This window comes from Meriones unguiculatus, chromosome 12, assembly GCF_030254825.1.
Source record: "Meriones unguiculatus strain TT.TT164.6M chromosome 12, Bangor_MerUng_6.1, whole genome shotgun sequence".
Lineage (NCBI taxonomy): Eukaryota > Metazoa > Chordata > Mammalia > Rodentia > Muridae > Meriones > Meriones unguiculatus.
This window is the reverse complement of record NC_083360.1, coordinates 91,823,683-91,843,461: the sequence shown is the minus strand read 5'-3', so window position 1 is coordinate 91,843,461 and position 19,779 is coordinate 91,823,683. Positions and strand designations below refer to the sequence as shown.

The following is a 19,779-nucleotide window of genomic DNA, read 5'->3' as shown; positions in this document are numbered from 1 at the left end:
TTCTGTACTGTACTACAACTGACTGAAGAAATTCAAATATTTGTTCAGAAGATTTTTAAAATCTGGGTTTAGCCTACACTAATCACCTGAAGCAAATGGAGCCAAGCCAGCCCTACCCAAGGGCAAACACGGCCTTTTCGCAAGGCGGATCAGCTTGGACATACTGGAGCTTTCCCCCCTTGACATCTGGTTGAAGTTGCTTTGTTTGAAGGATGACTTAGGTTAGGTTAAGGATTTGGCACTAACGTAAAATCCATGCTACTTCCTATGGAATTGATGCTCCTTTGCTGCCCACCTTCCTTATAACCACTTTCCCTGAGCAGGGACATAGGTGACGAGTCTGCTAATCCCATAGCCCTCCTCAGTTTTGAAGTTTTAGCACCATGTGTAGAAAGGAGATAATGTGGGAGGTGAGGCAGCAGCCCACAGAACTGGAAACTTTCAAGGCACTTAATGGATATAAAACTGCAAATGAAAAATTAAAAAATTAAGTTTCTAAACTTGTTTATACATGGCTCATTTGGTTTTGAAAGCTAAATGTGGCAAACAGGCTATTTCTATACTTCAGTGCATCCAACTTACACTGACATGTCCAAGGAACATTCTTGAAATACATAGAAACAGAATAGCAAAACATCTCTGTAAAAGTCTTAATGCAAATTAAAAGCTACATATTGGTTAGGGTAACTGAGGCTGTAAATTTTGTCTGTGGGCTACATCAGGATTCCATTGTTAGTGTAGTTTGCTACTAAGTGTAGGTTCCAGTCTCCAGAACAGAGGCCAACAGCCTTAATAGCATAGGACTTTACCTTCCTTCTTGGTGTCACCATATTACAAAGTCCAGATTGTGAGAGTCCTACAACCTCAGTAGTGTTCAGAGCTTGCCGCCACAGCAGTCAGCATGGAGGAGGCTCCTCCCACACTGCCTTCAAGTAACTGGGGAGAAGCAGCCATAGGACACGAGATTCTGGCATTTACAGGCATTGCCACACAAACACACTGAAAAGCAGACCAGACATTTTTGTGTGGTCAGATACTATAATCTTGCCAAGCGTCCAAACACAGTCTTGTCAAGTGCTCAAGATTTCAAAATGTAAACCAGTGTCTTACATCTATTGTAGCCTCCCCTCCTTCCCAGTTTTTATTTTTTAATTTTTTTTAAAGGTTTGTTTTGGGGACAGGGTTTTCACTGTGTAGTCACTGAAGGTGTGAGGCACCATGTCTGGTTTACTACTCTTTTTAAGAGTTCTTTGATGTGTGTCTGCTTTGGCTCCCTTTGCTGCCTTGAACATTTGTGCAGAGTGAAGTCCCTGGGGACTTCTGGCAACCTGACTTCACACTACCTGCCCTGGTACTGCTGAAGGGGTTTTTCCAGTGCTATTTGAACGAAGCCCCCTTTGTGTGGTGTACATCTCAAACCCACTCTCAAGTGCCTCAGGGTTACTTGTGAGTCTTGGTAAACAGAAGTCACCTTTTTGTGTTTCCTGTACTGGGGCGGCCAGATCACTTAGGTCTCTTCCTCCCAGCTTGTTGTGTGTGACCGGTACAAGGACCTGGTGTCACTGCCATCCCAGGCATGGTAAGTACCCGGCAGTAGCTGGCACTGTGGGCTGCTGACGGCCCTGCGGCAGACCACCACATGCGCTGCTTTCTCTATAGCTGCCTGTTCTACTGCTTCCCTCAGACAAATGAAGACTATCAAAACTTATTTTTTAATGTTTGAAAATTAATTGAGTACATGTGCAAGCTCTACAGCATGAGTGTGGAAATAAGGACAGTTTTCAGGGGTGGATTCTTTCCACCATTTAGATTTGATCATAGGGACTGAACTTGGATCATCAGGCTTGTTACTCCTGTCTTTCTTCTCTCCCCACCCCCCGGTGTTTATTAAACAAATAAAACATTCGGTAATGTAATAAAACATTTGAATATGTCCAAATTGAGTTATGACAGAATGGCCTAGTCCTGCTTCAGAAATGGAGGAGGCTACCGGCCTGTGGGTCAGGTTGGAAGGGTTCCTTGTGAAACAGTGGCTTCCCAGCCATGTAACCTGCCCATTGCACCATGAGGACAAAAGCTGCCTTGGCTACTTGTCCAAGCGGCTGGTTGAACTTGCGCTACTGACTCGTCTTAGACCTAATCACCTCCATTCCTCATGTCAACGTGAGGGCAGCATTTGCCTCAGTTGTTTCTTAGTGTCACTAAAAGCTCAGGGTCAGTAACATCTTTAAACTTCTCTTGGCTGTAGTGATGCATCTGAAAGGCACCAGCACAAACCGATTCTTAAGGACACGTGGTGGGGAGCGACTTGACCTGATTATTCTCAGTGGTCGTCTCTACTGTAGTTAGCCATTCTACATTTCTTACTCTTCCTCCTCGGCCCCAGCAATGATCAGAATTGCTATCGCATGGCCTGAGCTCATCACTCCCAGGACAGCACCAGTGGGGGCACAGGCCTGTCAAAATTTGTTGAGAACCCCAACAACAGAATACAGTAGGAAGTTCTTGTTTTTTCCCTAAGAACTCATAGAATTTCCTTTTGACTGTCCCACATCAGACTCTGGCAGAGCCCGACCCACAGTTCTCCTCAGCTAGACAGAACCAGCCACTGAAATTGACCCGGGTACTACCTGCAGTCATCTCCTCCGGTGCTGACGACATACTTGTCATCATAAGAGAAACGGATGTTTGTCACATGAGCAGAGTGGCCAAAGTAACGTTTATGCTTGGCCTGTGAGGAAAAGCAAATGGAAGCCGCTGAGCACCTGCTGTGTCTAGTAACTTGTCAAGTTACTGGTCCACCAGCTGCCCCACTCCCAGGAGCCCCTGCAGCTCTGAGTGGGCAAGCCACTGAGGAGAAGGGTGCCTACTGTGGCTTGTACTTTCCCTTTCTCTTAGGCCTTTAGACTCTGTTCCCCTGTTACCCATGCTCAAGTCTCAGCAGTGAGCATGGCCCTTCAGGGTGCAAATGTCAGCCAGCCTTTGGTTGATTTCCCTGCCTACTTCTTCCCCACTCCTGTGGCCATTTGTCCATCCACAATCTGGCTAGTATTCAGGGCTGTCCCTCCAGAGGGACATTACAAGGCTAGCCAAAGCCCCACAGGGCTGGAGCTGTGGTAACTGAGGGTCATCTATATAGGAGCATACTCAGAAAGACTCACGAATTTTTCTGTGCATGGAAAATCAAAGAGCTTCACCAGCCCGAAGTCATCCCCTGTGACAATGTTCAAGCCAGCACGGGTCACACATGCACAGTTGACATCAGCCTTGTCTGCATTTCGTGGCCAGATTCCAATGACTTCATCTCCTAGAACACTATTCCAAGAGGAAAAGGTGTTAGGAAGATTTGACAGGATTTGGCTTTATACCCTCCTAGGACTAAGAAGTAATAGGAATTTTACATGATTTGGTTATGTGGCTCGTGTCAGAAAACAGCCATCCCCTGCTGTGTGTTTTCACCACCTTGTACTGTTCCTTCTCCAACCCCTTCCCCTACACTCCAGAAGGAAGACTTCATCTCTATCTTTGATTTTTTTCTCCCCTAAAGTCCTACTGTATTGCATACATACGTACACAGAGACACACCACCCACACACACACACACGTTGACAAGGACTGGGCTTCTGCATCGTCTTCCTCCAGGTTCCTGGAAGCAAGACATTTGAACTTGCTGAATGAGGCCTGGGGTTGGTGTGAATGATTAGACAAAAAGGACTTGATTTACAAAGCACCAATCAGATAGGCCTGTGTCTGGCAGCTTTCCACCCTCACCCACTGAGAAAAGACAGTTCATGTTAGCTCTTCCTGTCCTGGCCATCACAAACCCAGAGGCAGAGCTGGGACCTCTTCCTCAAGCACAGCTCTCTTCAGTCACCTTGTCCAGGAAGCCCACGTGATCTTCTCAATGACCGAGCCTTCGGTTACCTGCTTCCCCAGGGGGACCTCATGGACCTGGCGCTTATAGGCTCCTGTTGACACCTGCAAGTGGAGAGAGGAACCACATCTGTCTGCTTCATCAGTACCACAGATGCTCCCGGCCGTCTTCCGAGATACCAGCCCAGCCCCAGTGTCTGTATTTTCTCTAAAATCAAAACAGCCATGTTAAAATTCACAGGCAGGGCCTCTTCTACCACGCCCCTCCACACACACAGCCCATGCTCAAATTCATAGGGTGTCTCCTACCTATTTCCCCTCCTCCCCCAGGGCCGATGGACATGTCAAGTGCCCAGGACCTGCTTCTCTAGTCCGCTAGAGGAAATTGGCCATTGTTTTCACATTAAAGGGCATTTGCCAGCATCTTACATATGAGGCCTCCTCACTCCCCGTGGTAATGGTGTCTGCATAAGCCACCAGTTCTTTTCTTCTGTTCATGGAAAAAGCCTAAATCTTCTGACTTCAGGGTTTCAGTGCAGATGGCCTGGGACAGAAATCCCGCCCCTCCTGTTAACTACCTCCTCCACACCATACAGAGCTCCACCAAAACCACTTGTTTAGAAGGAAGGCGTTCTAAATTGAGCACCTCTTCATGGTGCCCGGCACCCCACGCTTTACCTAACGTGTATTAGAGGATAAGACTTGCCTTCTCCATGGAAGTGGAATAAGCTCCAGAAGACAGAATAAACACACTATCTATCCAAAAGCCCACCTCGCCTGATGCTTTTTTGATACATTTGAAAAGTCAATATAAGCACTCCTTTCTAGTGAATTTCTGAGTCCAGGTTCACAAATGTGAATGCTGAAGAAACTTCTGTTCTAGCCGTAAGCCCCAAAGGTAGGACCCCATCTCTCCCTACTGGTTAGTTATGCAGGGACCCCATCATAAGCTCTCCAGCCCACTCCACTAGGCAGCAGCCACACTGCCCAGCAGAATTTGGAGAAGGAATGAACAGTACCAAGCTTAGTGCTGCCCTAGAGAACTAGAAATTAGGAACTTTTGCTTGGTTGGTTTGTTCTTTTTTTCTTTCCTCTCAAGACAGGGCTTCTCTGTTATACATTTTTTAAATTATCGTTGGAGTCTGTGTTGCATGTGTGTGCATGCAGATGTGCATGTGTGGAGGTCAGAGGACAAGTTGTGACAGTCAGGTCTCTCCTTCCATCACGTGGGTGGGGGGAGCATTAAACTTGGTTGGGCTTAGCGGCAGGTACCTGCTGAGCCATCTCCTCAGCCCAGAAACTAAAATTCTGATGAAGAGCTGCTGAAGTTAGGCTAAAGATGACTAGGTATATGCTTTTTTTTTTTTTTTTTTTTTTGGACTAAAGAATGTTGCACACTTGCGCTCGTGTGCTCACACACATGTATATAGTACTTTCTTTTTTAAAAAAATATTTATTGTGTATACAATGTTCTGCCTGCATGAACACCTGTACACCAGAAAAGGGCACCAGAACTCACTATAGATGGTTGTGAGCCACCATGTGGGTGCTGGGAATTGAACTCAGGACCTCTGCAAGAGCAAGCAGTGCTCTTAACCACTGAGCCATTTCTCCAGCTCTATATTTACGTTCCTAATGATCCAAGTTCCTAATCATCTGTTTCTACATTTACAAAATAGGGGGAAAGAGCACTTGGAAGTTGCCTGTGATGGGTAAATTAGCATGTTGCCCAGGACATGGAAAGCATCCCACTATAGGAACCCTGTTTTTAGATGCTTGTCTTGCTTGCCCCTGAGACCAGTTAACCAGAGACTCACCTGAATGTATTTGCTGTCTGCAGAAAAGTCCATCTGAATGACAAAGCTTGGGATGTCTTTACAGTACCCGATACGATTCAGACTTGTGCCCTGAGTGAGGTCATAAAAGTCGACTGTGTGCTCAGAAGAGCCCACAGCTAAGAATCTGTTGTCTGGGCTGATTCTAGAGGGGAAAAGTCAAGAGCATGGTCTGTGAGGAGCCTTTTTGGGGCTTCACAGACCCAGGCAGATCTGGACACACTTAAGGACAGTGAGATGTGTTCCCGACTCACCTGTGACAAGGTTCCCCCCAGGTTCTATGAAATCAAACACGTTTTCTGAACCCAACCCCACAGGGGGAAAATGGTGGTATGCAGCCTTTTGTAGAATTACAAGTACTTTTGCCATCTTATCCAAAAATGACTGTGGGAAGTACCCTTGTGCCTTGTTGCTGTGGAAGCAACGCTTTCGACTCAGCCATGTCTCCCTCCCACCATCACACCCACCCAACCACCGGAAGACTTGCTTAACCCGGGCTCGGCCCACTCACTCACGTACCTGATATCTTGAATGGCAGATTTCCGGTCTCGCTTTTTCCCCCAAACTTTCAGGCTGTTCACCAGCAGGATGACAAACTCTCCGTTCTTCATGCCAATGGCCACCATCTCCCCATCAGGGCTATAGGCCGCACACCTGGCTGCGTGGCCCAGGTTCACTTTGTTCAGCAGTTTCTGCGTGGACACAGAGAGGGTCATGTAGTCTCTGGGGAAGTCAGACTACTTCAGCTGCTTCTGAATGCCATCAGGGTCATCTCATAGCAGCCCTCCCTGGACATTTCAAGCAGCCGTTTGGGGGACAGCGTATTTTAGGACAGGGTTTGGCAAACAGTGCCTGGGAGGTCGCCATCACTTTACATTGAGCACTGCAGGATTTGTGTTCTAATTACCGAGCTTTGTCGTGCCAGCAGTAGGTAAGGAAAAGGGCAGCAGGCCAGACCCAGGCCTTGGGCTTTGCCAGCCTCTTGCTAAAGGGAATGAGCGTGAACTTCAGCATGCTAGCACAGCCCTTGAAATGGGGTCTCACTTTCTAGCTGGGTATGTTTGCGTACATTGCGGCCATTACCATTGCTGTCAGTCTTGGAAGATTTTCGTAAGCTTTAACAGTAGCATATAGGAAACATCCAGTATCCAGTCGGTTTTCAGGGAGGGGAAGCTGTTTTTAGAAACTTTGTAATAGCGTAAAAGCTAACACATGCATGAATTTGCATGTCGGTTCTTTGACCCTTACACTAAAAATGTGACCAAAACATTCCTAGCCATTTTGAAACTGAATTTGATGTTTATTCTTGGCTGGATAAGCCTCAGTAACCTTTTCCTTGATATTTTTTATCTTTGCATCAGATGAACTTTAAAGTTGCTTTCCCAAACTTCCCAGGATCTGATGGGGGCAGTTGACACTGTCAAACATTTCTGCCCCTCTTCCTTGCCCCCGTCCTTTCATATAAAAGATAGTCATTCTCGATCCGATTATTCCGGAATCATCAACATCTAGGGCTTGGAGGAGTGCTTGCCTAGTGTGCATGAAGCCCTCTGTTTGATCCCAGCACCGCATAACCACGTTCCTTACCTTCTCCGTGCTGGGTAAGTAGAAGCAGTAGAATCAGGAGGCCTGTTGTCTTTCCTTATTACCTACTGAATTCAGGGCCAGCTGGGGCCATAGGAGACCCCTTCACAATACAAGTCTGTCTAGACACTGAAAGCGCTGAGGGGACATGTGAGGGACTTTTGTTAGGCTTTCTAATCTAACGCTGATTCAACCTACCCCATCCTTGGCTTGATACACGCCCTCTCTTCTACTGCTGTAAGCCAGACAGAGCATGCTCTCTACCTTGTCTGCCAGGTCCCAGATCCTCGCGGTGCCGTCATTGCTGGCTGAGATGAACACGTCCTTGGAGGGGTGTGTGGCTAGGCCCCAGATCTCCCCCTCCATATGTCCGTCAATCAGGATATTTGAAGCAGCATTTTTTTCACCAACTTCAATTATTTCACCGTCTTTGGTTCCTACTAAGATTTTTCCCTGTTGTAATAAAATACTATTAGAAAAAGAGCTGTTTGAGGCCGCTCCTCTGAGGTCCACAGAGTGCTCCAGACCAGAGGACACAAAGGAGGATGGTGGTTAGTGGGGGCAGGAGGGGGAGGGACGGGTAGTCTTCAGCAGTCGAATGTTTTCCTCTTGCAGCATGTGAAGGTGGCTGACGTGGTGATGGTTGCACGGCGGCTCAGGTGTGTTCAGTGTTAGTGAATTGTATACAAGCTGGTGAAAATGTTGTCTTACGTATTTTGCCACAGCTTAAATAACCTAAAAGCGCTGTTTGTGAAACTCTGCCGAGTTGCTGTTAACGCAGGAAGAGCCTGGGTGACCGGTTACAGACCGAATGTCTGTCTATAAGCAGTCTCCTCTCCCCTCTCACTTTGCTTCTCTAGCTGTTACCTAGGGTAGGAGCCTGAGCAAAGTCCTCCCTGTAGAGGAGTTTCACACCTCTTAGCCATATCAGGTGACATATCAGGTGACCTTGGCCAGCAGGTAAGTTGGTCTTAGACATTAATCTTGTGTACACAAACTTTATTGTATCCCGCCACTATATTCTGTTTCTGATAAAGGTATAAAAAGTCTGATTGTTGTCAATAAAACTGCCAGAGCTGTGGACCTTCCAGCCGGCCTGATTTAATTCCCCTCAGTCATACCTCAGGTAACCTTGGCTGGTAAGTAAGGGTGCCTACAAGCATTGTTCAGCTTACGAGAACAGTGTTTGCAGCGACAGTGGCTACCATCTCCTGGATGACTTCCTCATCTATGAAACAGGAAGCCCTCTCAACTGATCTGGATGCTAGACACAGGCTCAGAGACATACCCAGCCTTCCTGGTGGAGTAGGTTCACCCAGCTCTGACGGACTGTTGGGCTGAATTACAGCTTACGGCTTACGGCTTGACTAAACACGTGCTAGGGAAGTGACTGGAAAAAAGTCAGCCTGCTGGAACCCTAATCTCCTCCCTCAGCTCAGCCCCAAGGAGCGCCCCCCCGCCCAGGGGGAGCCGTACTCACTTTGCCTCGGCACACCGAGCGCACACACTCCACCAGCTGCCCTGTTTCCAGCTGGAAGGCCCGACAGCGCTTCATCTCCTGGTCCCACAACTTGACGGCGCCTCCCTCCTTTGTCCTAACAAAGGCATAAAGAGGTGCTCACCCATGCCTCAAGACATCCCTTCCCGGCCCGTCTGTGCCAGTCCCTGCTGGCATGGCAACCTAGGCCCAGCAGGGGGCTGCCCCCAACTCCAGCTGTCCCCCTCAAGACCCCCACCCCCATCCTAGGCCCTGCAGATTTCCCAAAGTGCCTTCAAACGTCTGGAGGAAAGCAAGTGTCCTCCAAGCCAGTCGTGCTTTCTTTAGCCTGCTGAAGTGTGTCACGAATGCTACCTTCCCGCCACCCTTCCCTCCCCCAAGAGCTGCTATGAGTAGCATTTGCAAGAGCTTTTAGCAGCCAGGGCCCTCTGGGGAAGTCCCTGGGCTCTCCTGCAGAGATGGCAGACCGAGCTAACATAGAAGAGGTGGGAACATCCCCCCGGTCAGCAGACACTTCTGTCGTTTTGCCCCAAGATAGTAGCAAACAAGTCCCCAAGAGGGCCCTTGGCTTACGGCCGCTCCTTTCCGCCAGTCACAATAAGGCCGTCCCGCAGGGTGGTGTACATTGTGAAAACAGGACCTGTGTGGGCCTTGGCCACCAGCCGGATGAGGAAGTGCTCCTTCCACACGTAGACATCTCCATTGATGGCACCAGTGAACGTGAGGTTGTTCTGTAAGCAAAGGGACCTTGGGAACCAGGGTTCTTTCTCAGCTACCAGCTCCTTATTTTGTTTTAAGGTTAATTTTTAAGTTATGCATGTGTTTGTCGGGGGGCCGTATAGGAACCCACAGAGGCCAGAGGCCCTGGACGCCATGGAGCCAGAGTTACAGGGCAGGCCTGGGACACCTGAATGGGGTGCTGGAAATTGAACTGAGGACCTCTGGAAGAACAGTACATGCTCTTAGCCACTGTAGCCAGAATGGCTGCTTTGCCTAAGCCAAACAGGTTTGCAGTGAGCCACGGAACGTGAGACAGTCACCCCGCTTTGCAATTTCCCCGCTAATTGGTTTGGGCATTTTTTTTCATCCCACTGTGTGCAGCTGTGCAGATCAGCATGAGACAGGCCACAGTAGGGGAAGGGCCAACCAGAAAGACAACTCTCCTGAGGTTCACCTAGGAAGCGGGCACAATGTACTTGGACCATCAGGAGCCGCCTTATATGAGCCACGAGTTTGTACTGGCTGGGGTATTCTCAGAGCAGGAGGGCCAGGAAGAGAAGACCAGTCCCTGAGGGTGGAGACTGTTCCTGGTATTCCCAGAGATTGCCTGGGCAGGGTGTACCATGGCGCCACCTGCCCTGCGCAGGGACTTTCTGCTATGGTTGCTCTCAGTTTGGACCCTCCTGGATGCGGGTGGTCCGATCCATTTTATGGAGTGTCAGACTGCATAAGGAGAAAAGGAGCTGAGCACAAGCAGTCGTCCCTCTGCCTCCTGACTGGACACCAGGGAGCTAGTTGCTTCCTGCTGCACCATCCTGTCTCTCCTGTCACAGCGCGCTGATCCTAACCCAGGAGCTCAAACAAACCCTTCCTTGTGGAAGCTGCTTTCCTCCACTAGTCTGTTACAGCAATGACTCAACATTTGAGAACAATGTAGTCAAGCAAGGGACTAAGGAGCCAGTAAAGCACTTGCCTTGCGAGAATGAGTCCTGAGTTCAGTCCCCAGAACCTGCATTTTGGTTGTGAGCCTAGCCTTTACTGGCCGAGCCATCTCTCCAGCCCCAAAACCTCCATTAAAAAAGACCCTGGTGTGGTGATAGGTGCTCGTATCTAAAAACTGGGGGCAAGCAAATCTCGAGGGTCATTGGCCAGCAAACCTAACCTAATTAACAGGCTTCAGGTTGTTAGCCTCTGGTATCCACACACCCACCAGCACACGGACAAACACGCACACAGTGCAGTCAGTTCACATACTGATGCTAAGGCTACACAGCACTGCTTACTAGGACGCCACCTGGCAAAGGACAATGCAGAAGTGGCTTTCTTGTTGGTCTTAGCTTCTTGGCCAACCTCCTCCCGCCACCCTATGCCCTGAGGGAGCTTCTACTGGGACTCACAGCACCAAAAGCCACAGACAGCATCGTCTGCATCTTGGCAGCTTCCATGGAGCCGATGACCCCTTTCTTGTACAGCAGAGCGCTTCCCGCCAGGGTCCAGAACTTCATATGTTTGACTCCAACAGATACAAACTGTGTGTCTGAGTCAGGGCGAAATTCCACCACAAATATGCGCTCCAGGTGACCACCACGGCTGGCAACCTTGGTACCTGTGTGGGTGACAGAATGCCATGAGGCCGGTCCTTCTGGCCGGGCCAGAACAAGGAAGCTGCAGGCAAGGCTGGCTTTGCATTCTCTCTCAATCAGGCAGGTCAGATGTCCTGCATCATCTCTCTTTCAGACACCCCAAGAAGGGCATACCTGTGTGTCCTGGTAGTTTCCAGAGAAGTGGGTGCTACGAGCAAAACCCCCACCCACAAGCCTATGGCGAGAGTAGGAGACAACTGTAGTCCCCACAGTGGGAGCGTCTAGATAGGCAGAATTGATCATGCTACATCTTCTAGTGCCATGTCAGAACTATTCACCTGCCAGCATGCCCGCTCTTCTCAGTCGCTGGGAGCTCTGACGTTTCAGACCCCTTTCATTTTCTTACTTCTGTCCAAGATTCCCTGCATTTAGTTTTCTTTAACCTCAACATCGTTTTTCAGATTGTGGGCTTTAGGTTTAAGTTTCTTTCACTTTTAGTATTTAGTTACTACTTTTTCTTACTCCGTATTGTAAATGCTGTCTGTGTCTCGCTTAGCCTTCATCTTAGGTCTCACCTCCCCTGGAGACCGCCTTTGGGCACCACTCTGCCCTCAGGTGCCTCACCTGGCATTGCTGTGCAATGGTTCATACCTGCTAAGCTGCTGTGAGAAGCCAAAGAACTGATGAAGGGAAGTGCTTGGCCATGGTCATTCCACCTTGGTGACCAATTTTACCATTCCTTTGGATCCTTTTAAAGCCCCTGGGTTTCTATTCCTTTTGCCTGCATTTTAAGATTCTCTTTTTATTCCTTTAAACCCTTTAAGTTTAAATTTTGTTCCTTTTTCTTCAAGGCTCTTTCCTCATGTTCTCAATGTTTTGGTTCCAGTTTCATCTTCCCCTTTATCCAGTTCTTTTTCTCCTTGTTGCTATGCATTTGCTCATCTGTGCTCCATGATAGCTCTCCAGGAGAGTGGGGGGCCATCTTGGAGGTAGGGTTGGAATGAAGCTGGCCCTGTAGCTCTAGACACTCTACAGAAGAATCCTTTTCCAGAGAAGGCTGGATCAGGAGAGCGCCTCTCCTCCACACGGTGACCAAATCACTGCCGCTGAAACCTATCACAGCAGCAACAGATATTTCACTGTGTGCGGCTTTAGAAGCCCAGGGGCTGCAAAGATGCCGTCAACTACGTTTGAAAGCAAACAGCAGACAAAAAGAAAAGTATTCACATCTCTCATGAGAGTCGGGATTAACCTTTTAATATTTGTAAATGTTATGAACAATCTATAAGGACCAACACGTCATTGTAAGTAGACGCTCTTGTCCCCAAGGGAACATTTTTCAATGGGTGGATTACAGATCAGCTGTAAATCACAGATCACATATAGATTATAGTGTCAGTGCCTAATAAGAGATGCAAAGAGGATCCACCACACCAGCCATGGAGGAAATACAAAGTTAAAATGAGACTCATATTTAAGCCACTGGGTTTCTCCTCTCTTTTAATCTCAGATATTTTTCAGTGTGGAGAGACTCAGTTGGCTTCTGGTCTGTTCAGAACAAGTTACATAGACATATGTAGGTCCTGAAACATGTGTTGTATGTAATAAGTTCACTTGAAATTTAATCTTATCATTCAAACACATGCTCGCCCAAATGACCCACTAACAAATCAGGAATGGACAACACCCTCTTTATGGACAACCCAAGTGTATCTATGTGCTATTTATATGCAGCCAGGACTCGAAAGGAAAAAATGCAACACGTTAGAGGAGGGAAGAGAAGCCATGTCGAGTTAACTGTGAAGAGGTAGCATTTGGCTAGAAGCCGTCTGTACAGACAAACACAAGAAGGCAGGGGGCACGCCAAGCTTCTCCCCTTCTGGGACCTAGTGGAAAGGGATGACTTTCTAGTCCTTGCTCCCCCTGAAGGTCAGAGAAGAAGAGTCTAGGGCTAAGGCCAGAGTAGACTCTTCTTGGAGGGACAGGCTGGGGAGGCAGGAAGGGAGCACAGGCTTCAGGACAGGGCTGGCTAGGGGCCATGGGCTCCGAAATGGAGAAAAAAGGCACCTGGAACGCAGCTCTGCCCCATAATGAGGGACTTTATGAACAGTGCCAACGTAGGTGGGCTTCTCGGGAAGTAGCAGGGGCTGTGTCTTTGGGTCCCTGTGCAGATGGAAGGAAGTCTGCCTGGCAAGGCCTGGAGGTCTGCTGTGGGAGGACCTGGATGGTCAGGCATGGATCTAGCCCTTGCAGCTCTGGGATGCTTTGAGGCTCCACTTCTCAGCAGCATGGCCTAGTTGATCTCTGACTGCCTGCTGTCATAAGCAGTTGATCAGTATCCCAAAGAGATGGGTTGTAAGGACGCTTAGACACAATAAATTGTAAACAAGAAGATGGCAGCGTGGCTTCCTAAACATACCGTGGGCTGGCTGGCCTCCAATGTAGTGTAAGACTTGTCCTTAACACTCCTCGGCCACTGGTCTCTCTTAACTTGGGCTCAGGAAAGGTAGCATCTTTTCTCAAAAATGTATAAATCTCTTTAAAGCCTCCTTCCCACCCCTTCCATTAAGAAGAGGAGATAATGGGACTGTAGAGTCTTGGATTGGAGAAGTGCTGCCTTTCTGTTTGCTGTTCAGTGTGTCCCAGATAGCAGCTGCAGAGAGACCTCATTAATGCCCTTACTAATTGGATCTGTTTTTGCCAAGGCCGACCTGAGGATATCTCAGAAAATTGCATATTTTTAATTGTAAGAGAATTACAAATTTAGTAGCAGCTGGGGTGTGTCTCTCTCTCTCTCTGTGGTGTGTGTGTCTGTGTGTTAGGCATGGATAAGAAAGAAATTCATTAACTATACTATAAACCAGTGTTTCTCAACCTTCCTAATGTTTGTAACCCTTTAATACTGTTCCTCATGATGTGGTGAACCCCCCAACCATGAAAATATCTTAATTTCTACTTTATAACTATAATTTTGCTCCTGTTATAAATCATAATGTAAATATCTGTGCTTTCTAATGATCTTAGGTAACCTCTGTGAAAGGGTCGTTTGACCCCAAGGGGATTGTGACCCATGGGTAGAGGACCGCTGCTATACACAATGATTAAGGTTGAGTCCTTTGGGGCTGGAGAGATGACTCAGAGGTTAAGAGCACTGGCTGCTCTTCCAGAGATCCTGAGTTCAATTCTCGGCAACCACATGGTGGCTCACAACCATCTAGAATGAGATCTGGTGCCCTCTTCTGTCATGCAGAAGTGTACTTGCAGACAGAACATTGTATAAATAATAAATAAATCTAAAAAAAACAAACAGGTTGAGTCCTCATTTTAGAAGCATTAAGCATAAAAAACTTGAACAGCTGAAATCTGCTTTCAGCTTCGATGGTCACTTCAGTTCTAATTGTAAGGCTGCCAAGGTGAAACAATGGGAGCAGAATCCAGAGGCCATCAGAGGACTGAGGACGAGGGAGTTTGGGAGGAAGGTGGTGATGATAGAGAGGGTGCAGGGCTGCCTCTGTGGACAGGGTTAGCACGTTCCCAATATACCCAGAGGGCTTTCAGTAGCCATCACGGTTTCCTGTGCAGCCCTAACTGGCCATGGCGCAGGGGGACGGAGTGCGGGCCGAGGGCAGCTTCTCCAGGCCCCCGAAGTCTGACTGCCGCTTTCCTGGAAGCAGACCCAGGTGGGCTTGGGTAATACAGCATGGGGCTCTGTCCCAGCTCACGCCCCAGGGGAGCCCTGAAGCAGCAGCATGCAGCACGGCTGTTACCTTCTTGCCAGCGCCAGACAGTGATGGTGTGCTCTGGATCCACGCCCACGGACACCAGGAGCTTTCCGGTTGCACTGAAGTTGATGTAATTCACCCCCTTGGAGTGGAAGCACCTCAGCATGGAAAGGGTGTGTTTGGTCATGGCGTCCCAGATATGGATCGAAGGTGTCGTCCCTGAGTGTGGGAGGCATGACAGAGATGGTGGCGCCTCAGTGTCTGTGCTCCCTTCAAGGTCCTTACTTAGACAAACGTTTAGGGGTGTCACAGTTACTGGGCGTAAGGGACACCTAGCTGACCCTGCCGAAGGAAGACATTGAAAAACTTGCCGCGAAAGGCAGAGCTTATGGACATTTATGTCTGACAGCTGCAGAGGGCTTAGTAAAGGAAACTGGTGAGGATGGATTTGGACCTGCAGCACAGCCAGGTACAGCCAGCAAATGACACAGTGACATGATGTTGCTGGGTGGATTTGAACTGTTCACAGCTGGAACAGCCTTACCTGTGTTTCCCATGGCGTCACCTGCAATGGTGGGCAATGGCAATGAGGAGGCAGCAGGGGAAACAATAGCAAAGTGAGTCTGTTTCTAACAGTGTAGCACACACACCCCCACCCCCCAGCACAGCAGACGCCGAACCAAGCGTAAAATGGACATGGCTTTGAGGAAAGCAAGCAAGAGACTTGTTTGTAAGAATTTCCCCCGAGGCGACAGAGTAAAAACAAACAAGCAGATGACTTCTCACAAACGCGCAGTTTACATTTGTGGCTGGGGGCTTCTCGGAGCACGGAAGGGCCGGTGTGCATGCTGCGCTAGCTACACTCTTGCCAAGCACAATCATCGGGCTTCAAGACACGGGGCTCACTCACGCCTGGTGGCCCAGTCCACAAGGGAGAGGACCATCTGTTTATTTAACTGTCAGGCCTTGGTCTGACTTTAGGGCCCCTCAGAATCACTGGTCACTACGTAAATCAACTCAAGTTACAAACACATATTTTAAGACCCTCCCCTCCCCCCAAATTAATGGAGACATCAGCAAGAAAAAGTTTAGGTCACCCCCCTCCTGAAAGTACTGACAGACCAGAGTCCTTGTATCTCGGGAAGAGCCACTGAGGAGCCAGCAAGGCGCCCTACCTATCTGGCTGGTAGCCACCACATTTCTGTACTTTGGGTGCTGGTTCACTGTGAGGCAGAGGACATCATCTGTGTGCTCCAGGTAGAAGCTCTGGCTGCCTAGAAGAGAGGGATCATGGGAAATGAGTAGTGGGATCTGAGGGCTTTCCACAACTGCCACAAAGCTGACTGGGAAATCTGGAAACACCTCATAAGAGATTATGTTTTCAGAAAACCCAGATTGTCATGTCAGAATTGTCCTTGGGGACATGAGGGATCTTTTAAAAGCTTTCACGAGCTCTGCTGTAGGTCTGGAAGGACAAAAGCTGGTGCCTATTCCTGATATAACCACAGTCCACCTTAGCTGTCCTCCTGCCTGTGGGAGTCCAGCACACAGACAGAGACTAAACCATGAAGTCCATGTTCTGACTGCCCCTTGGCATAACATCAGTGTTTTCCCAGCATCCACCGCTCATCTGAAAGAGGGGGTAGGGATGCTGAAAATAATGGTGCTGAAGGTCATGCTGCGCTGAGCTGAGTGGCAACATTGGCACAAAGGGGCACTGCCTGCGGGGTCCTTGCTAACAGGAACCTGTCTACCCGGGTGCCTGAATGGCACAGATCAAAAGCTTCATCCAAAGCCAAACTATTTCACAGGAAGGAACAGTAGGAAACTGTTCACCATCTATTGCAGGAAGTGGGTTTCCACACTCCCTAAAGGGCTTTTGAACCTGCTCAAATGCCCAAGTGGTAGCGTCGACAAACAAGGGAATATGGCACAATGCTCTTGAAATCATGGCATGTGCCTAAAAGTACTGAGGAGGAAAAATCAAAATAACCCAGTGATTATACTCTTCAAATCCACACATGAATTACGTGGATGCAGCAGAGAGCATGAGCTGTGAAGCTGGTAAGAGACATGCCTGACATTTCTGATCTGGTGGTGAAGACGGGTGCGGGCCTGCTACAGCCTGTTTGAAATGTTTGCTTTTAAAGCTGGTCTTCTAACTTTCCTTTTAAATGTGATTTCCTGGCTGAGGGCACCAAGGACTTCTCTATGAATGACACGTTCTCAGTGAATATTGCTCCAGATTGAAACAAGCTCTGCCCTGTGGCACACACCTCTAACTCTGGCCCTCGGGAGGCTGAAGTAGGAGGACCACATTTTTGAGAGCTGGAAACTGGTTCCCGCTGCTTGGCTCTCAGTTTTGGTTTCTGCCTCATTTCTCTGCCTCCACCCGCCATCTCCTCCCCAGTCTCTCCTCCCTCTCACTACAGAGGATCTACAGAAGCACAGTAGCTTCCCTGCAGTGTCTACACTATGCTCAAGCGGAGGCCAGAGAGGTGGGAGGCCTGGATCCGAGAGCGAGGAGGCACTGTAAGGAAGGACTGAGCGATACCAGCCTGGAGGAAGGTAGAATGGCTCTAAGGGAAAAGCTTTGGGGCAACGAAAGAGCGGGGAAATACACACACGGGTAGGCACGTGGTGGCTTCCCCCAGCAACTACCTGTGGAGAGGTTCTGCACAATGCCCGCAGCCGCAGTGTGGAAAATGATGTCGGCGCCATCGTTAAGGTAATGCAGATTGTTGCGGCAGTCAAATCCTCTGTAGCCAAACACGTGGTCCAGAGCCAGCTCCTGCGCGCGCACACACAAACAGTCATCCTTAGAGGTTAATGTGCATGAGTAGCCACACTTATCACAGGAACACTCTGTGTAGCCGATACCATTGAAGGCACCGGGCCAGCTGAGGATAAAACACAGCTCTTTTCTGAGTCCCCTGAAATGCTAGGTAACAGTGATCTCCTTAAGTAAACCAAAGGGACTTCTGGGTTCTTCGGGTGAGTCCCAGTGTACAGGCTGGACGGCCTTCAGTGGTCACCTACGAGTGCCACATCTACTCGCTGACAGATATTCATTCCTGAGGTCAGCTGACCCGTGTCTCAGAGACTGCCACGAGCAGGTCCCACAGGCGCCGTGAGTGCTTAACTGCTGGGGAGCTGAGCCACGCCCAGCGTGTTGGTTATGACTTGCCCCAGGAAGTTTCTGCACAGTTGCATTTCCCCCAGCAACTAGACACGACTTTGGATTCCAGTTTTTCACTTGTCTCATCTTCTATGACAAAGAGCAGTGGGTCAGATCAATTCAACACACTTGTCCTGGGCTGCTCCACGCCTGGCCCTGGGTTAGTGGACAGCAGGTTTAGAGTGTGGGAGTCCTAATTCTCCTGGTTCTCCCATTCTGGCCCTTACTGTATCTGAGGCTTCCAACTGTAAGCATCAGATTATCTCTCTTAAATGCCATAGCACCTCTTTACTGAAAAGCTTTCATTGTCTTTCTCTGCCTCTAGGATAAGGCCCAAACTCCAACAAGCCTTGCCCACACACCCAGCCATCTTCTGAGCGTATGGGACAAGCTAACTACCCTTAGCCCATTTACGCTAGGCTTTCCTAGCATTACAACTTCGTTTTCTAACACCCCCTCACCTGGAAAGCCCTTCTCCTCCTTTCAGCTAAATGAAGCTCTTCGCACCCCCAGATTCCCCAAAGTGCTTCCCAGGAATGGATGTAGCATGGGACATTGCCCGCATACAGTGGCCAATTGACCCAAGTGTGGCCAATTTAAGTAGTCTAACCACCCGAAGAGCTGTAAACTCAGGTGCGAGGGAGTACTGATAGTTTACAGTGCTTAAGACAGGGGTCTAGCAGGCTGGAGAGATGGCTCAGGGGTTAAGAACACTTGCTGCCCTTGCTAAAGGTCCTGAGTTCAATTCCCAGGTAACTGTATGGTGGCTTATTTAACCATCTAAAGTAAGATCTGGTATGCAGGCAGAATGTTGTAGAAATGATAATTTTTTTTTTTTTTTTTTTTTTAAAGACAGTAGTTTAGAGAAAAACCACTTCAGGGACCCATGAGTTCCTGCTGGACAGAAGATTAGGTACCATCCAGCTTCTGATGGCCCTTCCACTGCTGGATCCCATCTTTACCGAAACTAAGCTGCACTTCCAGACCTGAGCTATCTTCCAAAACAAACGTCTCCAAAAAGTTCCTTTCCAAAAGAGTAAAATTCTGTCAGCAGTGTGGGTTTATCATCTCAGCCGAGGCAGACAGAGACAGGAGAAAGGCAGGCGACTGTGTACCAAGGCCCGTGGAACGTGTGGTGGAGCTGGGTAGGAGGGTCAGGATGGGGGACGTTATAGACGAAGGTCCCACTGACATCATCCAGAGAAAGGTCCAGAAGAACTACAGTGTAGGGAAATGAGAGGTCCATTCCAAGCTGAGGAAATTAAAACACAGGACTTCAAAGTTCAAGATCATTGGAGAAGACTAGGTGTGTTTGGGGTTGGAGATTTTAGTTACAAGGGAATTCTAGGTCGTGAGCTGGGAAGGTCACTCTGGTTGAGGTTTTTTAAACCATGAACATGACTCTCACTGGCAATGCGGGGATCTTTTGGCTATTTGAAAGAATCAGACTAACTTTGTAACCTATGTTTCATTTAACTGCCTTATAACCTACAGTTTTAGGCCTATGTTAATTAAAGCCTTTTAGTGCTTCTCCAGAGAGCCGAGGAATGTAAAAGTTCCTGCCACCAGCCATCTGTGAGGGCAGAGATAAGGAAGAGAACAAGCAGAGATCCCTACTAAATGAAGAGTAAATCACCAATTGGCGCCTGTGAAATGGGCTTTGTTTGAAAACCAGGCCAAACGACCCCAATCCTTCTCCTTCATAGCTCCTGACCTTTGATTCAAAGTCTGTAACCCCCATTCCTCAGAACAGACACGGGATAAATTAGTTACTCTCCCATCTTTA

At 48.6% G+C, this 19,779-nt stretch overlaps 1 protein-coding gene across 3 annotated transcripts in view; it reads right to left on the bottom strand.

The window, feature by feature from the left end:
* Positions 1–283: 283 nt before the first annotated feature.
* The window catches only part of Eml6 (EMAP like 6), a 225,456-nt gene continuing 205,960 nt past the window's right edge, over positions 284–19,779 (bottom strand). For 2 of the 3 annotated variants that reach the window (XM_060365114.1, XM_060365113.1), the window contains exons 30-42: positions 17,477–17,606; positions 15,991–16,089; positions 14,861–15,034; positions 10,908–11,116; positions 9,364–9,521; positions 8,773–8,887; positions 7,557–7,745; positions 6,228–6,400; positions 5,691–5,853; positions 3,875–3,978; positions 3,162–3,315; positions 2,631–2,731; positions 284–999 (exon numbers count right to left, since the gene is read on the bottom strand). In XM_060365114.1, the coding sequence (XP_060221097.1) occupies positions 975–999; positions 2,631–2,731; positions 3,162–3,315; positions 3,875–3,978; positions 5,691–5,853; positions 6,228–6,400; positions 7,557–7,745; positions 8,773–8,887; positions 9,364–9,521; positions 10,908–11,116; positions 14,861–15,034; positions 15,991–16,089; positions 17,477–17,606 (1,794 nt within the window). In that variant the 3' untranslated portion in view covers positions 284–974. Of the gene's footprint in view, positions 1,000–2,630; positions 2,732–3,161; positions 3,316–3,874; positions 3,979–5,690; positions 5,854–6,227; positions 6,401–7,556; positions 7,746–8,772; positions 8,888–9,363; positions 9,522–10,907; positions 11,117–14,860; positions 15,035–15,990; positions 16,090–17,476; positions 17,607–19,779 lie in introns of those variants that run through there. The other variant, XM_060365115.1, reaches the window with a different exon arrangement.